Below are 11,160 nucleotides of genomic sequence, written 5' to 3'. Positions count from 1 at the left end.
TGCATCTTTCCATGCTATGAAAGATTTTCATTAATTTTTCTCCAGATAAAGAAAAAAAAATGTGTTAGTGAAACTTTTTCACTCTTAACATGATACTGGCTGCATTAATATACAAATATTAATTTAGTATTCCTTTATTGATATGTCTAATGTGTCTCACGTTACTTCTATGTTTGTCTCCTATCATGAATAAACATCTAATGAAAAAAAATTGTTTGGTAATGTCAGTAGTAATTTTTTAAGTGATTTGTTGCAAGTTGCAAATCATTCAAAATGGAATTACTTTAAATAGAACATAACTGATTCATGTACTACTATATATGAAACTTCATTTCAGTTTATTTATACATCATCAATTCACAATTGTGGCCCTGTGACAGACTTGCGACCTACATACCTACATTCCAAATGAATCTAGTTACATCGAGTCATGGACAATCCATCCATGTCAAACAGAAATGTACACGGTACAACATATACACATACAAAATCCTTGTATTCTATTAAAACAAATTACAGAGTACAATCTAATAATTCTGATCAATATAAATCCATATAAGGAAGAAAGAAAGAAAGAAAGAAAGAAAAAGAAATGTTAGTGTGACTTAGTTTGAAGTAAAATGTCCCTTGATTTGTGCCTTTAAAATCTACTTGTCATTTATTTGTATAGATTATTAAGAGAACCCGCTCAAGATTCATACAAAGAAACAAATAATTTTTAATTCAGACAGTAATCAGACATATTTACAGTACACAGTAGTTAAAGCATTGTAGAGTTTTGGAAAAATCAATAAGTTGGCTTCAACTTATTATTTTGTTTCCTTAATTCAAGATGAAAATTAAGATGCTATTTGCATCGTGCAGAGGGTCTGGACTCTCAGTTATTGTTTGTGTGTGACATATGTAATGCACCGGTTCCATATTATGAGACAACCATCCTCCACCATGAGGAGAGAAGTACCAGTCCAAATAAGGAAGCTGTTAATGTTATCGCAAAATTTGATCAACATGGACAGAATGGCTTTGTTCACTTCTTACTTCCTAGGCAGACTACAATGCTAAAAATGCACAGAAAGTTCACAATTTCTTCCTCTGTTCGCTGATTGGCCCAGCAGAAAATCTACTGGTGAGAATCCAAGTGAAGGGGAGAAAGCCCAGACTGTGGTGTAAATACAAATTTTATTTTTCAGCAGAATTTCCCAGAAAGGCTATGACCAGGCTAGTCTGGCAGTGGTGCAGGGGTAAACATGCAACCCATGTACAGAAGGTCTGTGATGGTTCGAGTCCCTGTTTGTTGACCTTTGCCGCATATCTTGCCCCTCAGTCACAACCCACCTTCCTGTCATTTCACTATCAAATGAAGGCCAGTATAGCTGACAAAAAAATGGTGGGAAGAGGTTTCCTTCTGCTGTGTATGTTTTGAAAAAACTGAAACCAGAACCCTCTTGTGGATTACACTATCAGTGAGTAAACTTCATTTTATCAGGGCAATGAAGCTCCACAAATGTCACTCAGTAAAGTAGAACGGTTCTTCAGTGCCAAAATAACAAGTATTTCTGTGTATTCTTTATTGTTTTTTAAAACAGTGTTTTTGTGCGAAACACAACATGCAAACTCCTAATATGTGCAACATGTTTACACATGAAAGTTGCATTATATCAGAAAATAATGAAGTGGTGCTAAGTATATTTTAAGGACACTTGACAATGATACATAAAAATAGTTATTTCCTTTGTTTTGTATACAATAAAATTCTTCAAAAGAATCACATTTATATTCTGGCCAACAAAGACATAAAAATCTAAATACAGCTGAATTATAAAAAGACTTAAAACTTGAGCTACATCTTGTTATTTTGATACATTGTAACGATAATCAAGTTTGCTTTCTATAACTTGCCTCTTCATACAAAGAAACAAAAAACTGTTGTTTTTTAACAACAGTCCATCTTTTTGGCAGAAATTGTTTAAAACTATAAAGTGTTAAAAGAAAATTCATTCGGCCTTGGCATCTTTTAAGATTGCTTGAAAGGTGTAGAAAAGCTAAACATTAAACACAACACAAGAAGTAGCACTCTTATTCTCAAGCCTTCTGGTCAGAGTATCTGTCTTACATTTTTGTGCTTTGGGCAAACAAGTCAGGTGAACAGAGGGATGCAAGGGGTAAAAACCTGGAATCCAGTTCCATTTCTGAGTCAAAGGGATCTTCAAGGTTGGAAATGGCATCGAGTTCAAAGTTTTTTACCAAGTCTCCCTCATCCTCATACACAGTGGGTTCATAATCACCAAGTTCCTCACCTGGTGCCTCATGTTTTTCCAGCATATTTGTGAGAGCTGTGAATAGTAGAGTTTCAAGCCTCTGCTCCATACGGGCCTATACAATATGAAAGGAGTTTTATCATTCTTAGTACAAAATACAATAGATAATTGATGAAACTGTATTTTGTATACAATTATGTAAAGTCATTTAGATTTAAAAATGTCAGAAACTTATAAATGAAAATATTACAAGTGTATAGAAATACGATACAGTACCCCTTCCTTTAATGTTCCCAGTTGACGTCTGATCCCCATGCCTGAAGACGGAACCTCAGTAGACATATTCCAATGCTCACGGAAAGACTTGAACATAAAACACTTAAACAGTTAATCAATCTTCAAGGCATATACATACATTTTTAAATAAGAATATTTGACAAGAAATAGCAATAAAAGTAATAAGTTTACCACCACAGAAGATTTTGCCAAACTGCCTCTGTCTTGATTGAACTTGATCACATTCGGGCAGGCTTGGACATTAACAACAGAATCCAGTAGTACCTGGGAAGAGGGGAAGGACTTCACAATTTTAAAAGAATTTCAGATGTGAATGAGCAACAAATAAAATGTAAATATGGCTTAAATGAGTGATGCCATTTTATAATAAGAAAATTAATAGGAAATAAACAGAATTTTACCAGGACCTTGCTTTTGGCTTCAAAAAATAAAATCTCAAGGAAGTTTATTCAAATAGTGTAGTAGTGAGTATGTAAATATTTTGGACTGTGTATGTTTAATTCTGACTGTTCTTGGATGAGAGAAAATTGTAGAAATGTAGAAATTATTGAAGTTTTAGCTTGTATAATTTCATAACTCATTAAAAGTCCAAAATTAAAGAACTGTATATAAAAGTTCTGAACAGAACGGTAGTAAGAGTGTGTCAAGAGTCAACAAAAAATTGGGATCCATTTTGTGTAAGTTCATTTTAGTTGTGCTTAAACATGCATTGATTTTTCAGTAGCAGGAAAAATAATCAAACTGAGTATCAGAATGAGGGGTTGTTGTAATGAAACAAATGCAAAATTAACTTCTTCAGTTAATTTCAGTCAGGAACCATGCTGAAAATTATTTTTATGAAATAATTTTTAGTTATTGCAGTACATTAGTAAGTAACAGCACTTACCGGTGTCATTGACAAATTTGCATCTTCAGATACTTGAATTTGCTGTCCATAATTTCTGCTGTTTAGTGAGTTGAAGGGCACCTAAACACATTTATATTTTTTAAGTTTTACAATAAAATTGCCATTTTATTTTTACTGACCTTTTGTTAAATTTGATTGCAGATTTACAAATATATATGTATTCAAAGTTGTCTCTTCATTCAAAATTAATAGGTTCTCTCACAATACTTTAATATATCATTGAATTGCAAGACATACAAGTAACAACAACAACAACAACAACAACAAAACCCAACATAAATTAAAAGAACATACATAACAATCAGTTCCTGGTTCTTCTGTGTTGCTTTTCATTAAGTGTTGCACAGGTCCACCATCGTCCACGTCCACTGGTATCTTTTCAGGTTTACATGACACCAAAAATGTTAAAAATAACAAACCTAGAGCGTGAAGAAAACACACATAAATATGATATTTATGTGTTACATTGCTGCTGTTTTTGAAATTTTTTAATGATGATAATAATGACAGCATGAAAAACTCAGATTGTCCTACCTATTATTAATGTAATGCAGAATAATAATATTCCCAGAGCTCCTGTTCCTACTGTGATTCCAGCAGCTTTTCTCTGACTGCAGTCTGGCTTGGTTGTATCAGAGCACTTGCACACAATGACTGACAAGTCATGAAGAGCTTTCTTTCCTTGAAAATCTGACACTTCGAGCTTCAACTTGTGATGTCCAGAGTGAACGTTTTGTCCTTTAACAAGGTTGACAGAATATCCTGCAAATCCTAAACAAATATGGGTCTTGTTATGTTATGGGATAAATGATCCCCTTTTAGAGTGTCTTACAAAATATTAATACCCCCGGCTATTTTTTACATTTTGCCACAAACTTCAATTTGTTTTATTTGGATTTATGTAATGGAGCTCGTGAACATTTAGCCATGTATATTATTTTTGGAAAGCAGCTCAATTTGTTATGAATTGTGTTTGGTATGGATTATATCGCACAGACAAGGATAAAAGGAACAAGATGAAGATCATAATGAAACAAAATCCAGGCAAGCTAGGATTGGGGAAGTTGATTGCTAGACTGCTACACAGCTAATGTATAAAGATATCTTACTATTGTTCTTTCACATTAGTTGTACCCTTCATTTGTGAAAAACTGCAATTAGAGCTTCTTATGTTCTTGTTTTGCATTACACTTGCATTGATGTTTGTGGTTGAGTCACAACATCTGGTATGAAAACTTTGAATTACAAAGCACAGCACAAACAGCAGTGAAATTATTTCCATGAGTGCCTGAGGCACATCTCACCTTGCTCAGGATCAATCCTCCACTTTTTCTGAACATCTCCAAGAAGTTTGAATGAAAAAGGCCCACTGTATGGGTCCTCATCTGGATCCACAGCTGTGACATTGACCCATGATGACTTGTCACTTTGGCACATGTCAAAGGTGTTTACAATTAGAGATGGAGCATTGTCATTCGCACTAGCGATGTAGATGCTGAGACTCGCTGTGCCGGTCTGAGGAGGGCTTCCTTGTGCATACACATTGTACAATTTTACTGATGAGAAAAATATACTTTTTACAAAAAGGTATTTTTAAAATCTCATTGAACGTACCACAATCAACAGCATTCACTGTGACGACATAAATTCCATCTTTAGCGTAGGGTGACTCTCTGTCTAAGATACTTGCTGTGGTTATTTTTCCTGTCTCGGGGTCCACTGAAACCAAATTGGCTGGATCTTCACCTTTTAAGTATCTGAAACACACCAATGAGGGACTTGCACATCATTGCAGCATCTCAAAAGTATTCATAACCATGTTTAAATGTTGGATATTTGTAATATGAAAAATGGGACCATGGATAATTATTCAAACACATTTAACCTATAGTGCGACATTAATCCCATAAAGTTAAACTGAAATCAGAAAAACTGATTTCTGATACTTCACCGCTTTGCTGGAGCACTCATGACTATGCTGCCATCTCCTGGCATTCCATACTTTAAAAGGGTTTAAGAAAACTAACTACAAATAGCTCATAATAAACCTCATATGGTGTTTTGTACTTGACAGCTGTGTAATAAAATAAATTGCGTATGAAATTAAATGTAAGAATTTTAAAGTTTAACCCCCCTTAAAGAGCACTACCCGAATTTATAACTAATTTCTTAAAGGATTTATGCTTGGTCATTTAAGTCTAATGATGTACTCTTAAGTGTACTTATATATTCCTTATTTAGGTCAGAGATAGCAGTGACCTCTGACCAAACATGCTCTAAGCTGAACATTGTGCTCAGGTAAGAGCAGCACTTCTTCAATATGTTAAACTAAAAGTAATCTTTCAAAAAAAGTATTTGGTAAAACTACCATGGTTCTGTTGCCACCTGTGACTACTCAAAATCAGGAGATCACATGCAGCTTCAACTACTGCTGCCAATTGTAACAACAACTTTGTGAAGGTAAACTTTAGAAGTTGTGATGAACTAGACTTAATGAGGTAAATACTGGCCTGCAGATGCTGGTTATAACAGTGAAACAGTTCTTTGTTAAACAATGTTTACTAGAGATTCAAGCGGTAACCACAGTTTAAATCAAACTGCATTTTTTTGTTTGTTTGGGTGACAATAAACAGAACTAGCTACATAAAGTAGGTGTGTTATTTCACAAGAGTAATAATCTGAGGATTTAAAATGATGAAGTAAAAAAAAAGATTATTATTTATCAAACTTGCTCAAAAAAACCCCAGAGGTTGAAAAAAAAAGTCAGGATACTGAAATTGATTTAAAAAGTATTTCTCTTTTTTAACTTCTGGATTCCTTGAAGTTAAAGGAATCCAGATTGGTTTGTTTTTCCATCAAACTCGTACAGTATATTTGTCACATCAAGGATGTTTTTATTTTTTTTTACCTGGATTGTGTGTATGGTTAAGAATATTATTATTACTTACCTAATAATTCTTGTACCTTGGACATCTGGGTCTCTGGAAACAATTCTTCCCAAATAATGGCCCACTTCCACATTTTTAGGCAGAGAAATTGGTTTTAGTTCATCAAAGACTGGAGGCTCATTGACATCTTCTACGACGACTGTCATTTGATGAGTCCTTCCTCCATCACTCCTTATGCTTGTAGACACTCCACTGAAAATGCTGGGATCAGTTTTTATTTTCCACAGGCCTGAGGTGTTTCGATCCATCACTTTGCATGTGAAATAAGGAATTTCATTCTCCACTGTGATGGTGATGTTCTTCAAGGATTCATCCTCATAGTCAAGTGGCTGTTAAAACAGTCGCATTTCAAAGATTTTTTTTTAACTCAACAAAATAATTTGTGTTATTTGAGTTTTTACAAGATTTAAAAATTTTTGCATTTTGATTGCATCTTTTGCTTCTTTTGCAGTTGCTGGAGGTTTTCAATTTTCAAACTTTCTTAAATTGCTTTATAATATATCAATTGATACGATTTGAGTAGTGAGGCATTTAATCTTTTGTGTCTGTTCTGTGCTTTTTCCACTTTTACTTTCTCAAAGATACCAAGACTTACAATTTTGGAAATTTATTATGGTGAAATATGGTATGTGTACATTATTTAATATTCAAAGTTTACACTAGAAAAAATTGAGCAGTACTTGCAGACATTAAATATTTTTGAAACCTTATGCAACATAAAATGAAAAACATGCTCCTGCTAAATTTTAAAGGTGCCCATATGCTTTAAGCTTCAAAATCAGATTACAAAAACATACTAATGAATTTTTGTTCAGACAGTACAGTTTAAATTTTTTAATACATGGGGTGAACTATTGCGAAAGAGCAGCTGGATGTGTTGAAAAAAGAGGAAAAATACCTTATTCACATAGAGTAATCCTTCGTTTGTTTGAGGATCGGTCCTTATTTTGAAGTTGTTGTTTTTGTCTCCATGGATTTCATATATTGCATTCCAACCTTTTGTGCCTTTGGTATCTTCATCCTTGACTTGTAGTCGGGAAAAAAGAAAATTTTCCTCACCTTCTTTCACACGTACTAGACCCTAAAGTACAAAAATATTAAAGACATTCAATTAGCTTAAGTACAATGCTTACATCAGGAATTGAAATTCAGAATTCCTCACAGGCTGGTTTGTAAACATTGGCCGATATCTATTTCCATGGTTTATGTTGACTGTTACGTTGGTGAAGCTGAAGAGTTGCTTTGGTTTTCCAAGGTCTGTTGCCTTCACAATAATGGTGTATTTGTCTGCCTTCTGTAGGGTAAATACATTACTCCTTTTTAAAATATATCTGAATAAAACAGCAAATATATTTGAAACATGTAATAAAAATAAAGGATACTGTTGTCTATTTTGCTTTAACTTCATCAATTTATGGGCATCCTCACCTTGTGGTCCAGACATCCTTTAAATGAAATGGTTCCATTACCAAAATAAGGCACCTTATTTATGGTGAATTCCAAGTCCTCTGTTTCAGGAATAACTGAGTCTATGCTAAAAATAAAATTCCTATACTCCTCTGTGCTGTCACTGTCTATTGCTGTAACATTGATCAATTCAGTGCCTGTCAGATAATAAAACATGTGTTATATTTAGTTACGCCAAAAACTTTGCTTCATAAAAATGATTGAAATTCGTACCTTGCAATGTTGACTCATTTATGGTGATCTCATACGCTGTTTTGCTAAATATTGGCGGGTTGTCATTTGCATCAATGATTTCAAAATTAACGCCCACCTTTGTCCATGTATGATTTTCTTTACTTTCTGCCTTAATTATCAGCTAAGGGAAAATACAAGAGTAATATAATTAAATAAAGTGTTACCTACAATGAATCATATGAACACAAAAAAACTGTCTGATGTAGATGGGCATTATTCTTCCTCTTACCTTCAGAATTGTATATTTTTCATAATCCACGGGTCCCTTGATTATAACATGTCCTTCCTTTTCATTTAGGCTAATTAAATCTCGAGGTTCCTCAGTTACACCTTGACCAGTGACTTCCACAATTTCTAAACTGGAATGAATTTCAACCTAAATTGCAAAGAATAACATTAAAATCTTTTGTCCATATATGTTGATATGTCTATAATATATCTTATTCAGTTGTAACTTAATACTTTAATACTTACTTTACCCAAATAATATGGAAAGGTCCCACTGTAACTTTCATCAATCATGAAGGTTTGTATGATCCAGTTCCTTTTTTGCCGCATCAAAAATTCTGTCGGGGACAAATGGATTCCGAGACTCTGCAAATTGTTAAATCATCCTATATTACTTAAAATTTTACAGGCTCTATTAGGGTAACATGCTAATTATTAAATGTGCCATGTTGATTAGATAAATTATTATTTTTTTATTCTTGTATTCTTTTTTTATTCAGAGTAAAAGCGATGATGGAAGCTATCAGGAAGTGTTAACAAAGAATCATGCAATCTCCTTGCAACGTTCTAAAATACATACATTCTATGTGCAGAAAGATGATTTTTTTAAGATTAGTTCTTACCAGTATCATGAGAAGACACAGGACTTTTATCTCCATATTTGATCTAATGATAGATATTACAACTCAGTGCTCTTCACACCAGAAGCTAAAGTGAAAGTTTACCCAAGTACAAATGTGGCAGGACATGGTGAGTAGGAGGGACTGTAGGAGGTGTCCATTCATCAGCCGCCAACAACATTAACTGCACATGACTCTGTTTTGTCTAAAAGAAGCAACTCAGGTGCCAACAAACAAAAAACACAAATATGTTTGGAAGTATCATTTTTATCTTTTCTTGTCTTTGTGAATTGCAGTTGTGATAATTTTTTTATTAAGTGCTCAAACTTCATTATATTGTTTGACTTTCTAGACTTCTAATGAAAGATTTTATTAAGATTATATATAACAAACACCAGTTAGGACAAACAGTAAAATGTTAAATAGAAAAAAAAAATACTACTACTTCTGGTCCATCCATTCATTCTGTGATTGTCCAACCATTGTTTACCTTTCACTTATTTGACATTCAGTAGCAGTTGAAGCAGTTTCAGTGATGAATCCAAAAGCATTCCTAAACCAGAACAGTAACTCTTCCTCCAGCAAGAACAGGTGTAGGGTCTTCTCCTTTTGTGCACCAAGGAAACCTCCAGAGGAAGAGAAATACAGGAAGCCGTTTAACCAGATGTGTGAACCTAACCTTACTGTATTTTGACCTTTCATTGTCTACTTTAATTGAATTACTTACCGGTTTTTCAGGGCTGAAGCTTCGTTTTAAACCACCCCATTGGTTGGTGGACAATAATTTTAGATCCTCACATCCAGGATTTCATTCTTTCACAGGTAAATCACAATTTCTTTAGTTATTTCTTCACCATGAACTTGCAATGTGCAACCATTAACCCAGTTCCAACTCTTGCTCTACATGATTTGAAGTAAAATTATTTGGTAACACTTTATTTGGCGGAGTGTGCCTAAGACTGACATGACACTCTAAGTGTCATTAATTTATTAAATGACAATTCATAGTAACAGTCCGAAATATTCATGAAAATTTCTTCATCATCATGACAGGTGTTATGTTGACATTGTCATATCAGTCTTACGCACACCCCTTCAAATGAAGTGTTACCAAATGTTTTAATAGATGTAAAAAAAAAAAAGTAAGTTTAACTTGTAAAAATTTACTGCACTTTCAAAAGCGAATGTATAACAGTATTTGCTCTGCTCAGCGCTCCCTTTTCCATGTTCATGGTGGAGTCTCTCATCTTGTTTCTCATTTCAGCCATTTTTGGTTTATATGCATATGGATAGCTGTGACAACACTCCATATATATGCTGCCTTTTCAATATTTCATCATGGGAATTGTGTGTTTTGGACAGTTTTTTCTCGTATGTTAAAAGTAGTGCTGTCAGTCAATTAAAAATGTGATCAGAATAATCGCATGGTGAATAATGATTAATCACTATGCCTAACTGTGTGAGCTTGAAATATAAATATGTACGCAGCAGAGGTTCTTGTAGGAATGTGCCCTGTTGCATGATGTTTGAAGACAGTTATTTCCTCTGAATTTTATTTTGTGAAATCAGAGTTATTTTGCTGTTAAGAATATTGCAAGAATATAACAACTTCTTTGCCAGTTGGCTGGCTCCTGTAACATTGTCAGAATCAATAGTTAGTCCGATAATTCCTATATATTAACTTTTTACATGACTCTGCCTCTCAAAAGTAGCTAAAACTCTCAAAACATGGGACAATTCACTTTAAAAGCAGCTTTGAAACCCACCATCCATAACCTTGATGATATCAGTTCTCAAGAAAAAGATAACGTGTAAAATCAGACGACACCTGCATAGAAAAAATGTGAGTCAGAAAAAAAAGGCCAACTGCCAAGGTTGTAGATGAAATGACCGAATCAGAAAACAATAAACTTGTCTGTTTTTAAATTCCAAGCAGACAAGTCTGAACTCAACATGCTTGTTTTTTTGATGAGACAGCCTTATGCATGCTTTGTAAGTTCAAGCTGTAAGCACAGACTCATGATGCCAGACGGTAGTTTTTCAATAAAGCTTATGATATATATATATATATATATATAGAATATGGTTTATATATATATATTTCTATATATGTTTGCAGGCTGAGTGGAACTACGCCATACCACAAAAAGCCATTATCTTTCATGCAATATGTTTCTGTCCTGTTTTCTGAAGGTATTAAC

The 11,160-nt window shown here is 33.8% G+C and overlaps 1 protein-coding gene across 2 annotated transcripts; it reads right to left on the bottom strand.

Annotated features, from left to right (window-relative positions):
- Positions 1-9,075, bottom strand: LOC122828744 (cadherin-like protein 26). Of its 2 annotated transcripts, none has more exons than XM_044112581.1 (16): positions 8,963-9,075; positions 8,586-8,705; positions 8,341-8,487; positions 8,091-8,232; positions 7,839-8,014; positions 7,573-7,704; positions 7,309-7,491; positions 6,411-6,739; positions 5,077-5,219; positions 4,767-4,991; positions 3,997-4,233; positions 3,757-3,881; positions 3,442-3,522; positions 2,727-2,819; positions 2,535-2,621; positions 1-2,373 (listed from the first exon to the last, which is right to left on the bottom strand). In XM_044112581.1, exons 1-16 carry the CDS (start codon positions 8,996-8,998, stop codon positions 2,110-2,112), a joined length of 2,520 nt encoding a protein of 839 aa, XP_043968516.1. In that variant the 5' UTR covers positions 8,999-9,075; the 3' UTR covers positions 1-2,109. The 2 variants fall into 2 exon arrangements, with proteins under 2 accessions (XP_043968516.1, XP_043968525.1); XM_044112590.1 differs by having other exon boundaries at positions 8,586-8,677; positions 8,963-9,029.
- Between the last annotated feature and the right edge of the window lie 2,085 nt (positions 9,076-11,160).

This window comes from Gambusia affinis, linkage group LG01 (assembly GCF_019740435.1).
Source record: "Gambusia affinis linkage group LG01, SWU_Gaff_1.0, whole genome shotgun sequence".
Lineage (NCBI taxonomy): Eukaryota > Metazoa > Chordata > Actinopteri > Cyprinodontiformes > Poeciliidae > Gambusia > Gambusia affinis.
Note: the sequence above shows the minus strand (reverse complement) of the source record. Positions and strands in the feature narration are given on the sequence as shown.

What these genes read in the sequence shown, in the direction of transcription:
- LOC122828744 (XM_044112581.1), bottom strand. Translation starts at nt 8,998, where the DNA reads ATGGAGATAAAAGTCCTGTGTCTTCTCATGATACTG. An exon ending in GAGGATTGATCCTGAGCAAG is followed by an intron (nt 4,234 to 4,766) that starts GTGAGATGTGCC and finishes ATATTTGTTTAG; the next exon opens with GATTTGCAGGATATTCTGTC. An exon ending in TGGCAAAATCTTCTGTGGTG is followed by an intron (nt 2,622 to 2,726) that starts GTAAACTTATTA and finishes TTTATGTTCAAG; the next exon opens with TCTTTCCGTGAGCATTGGAA.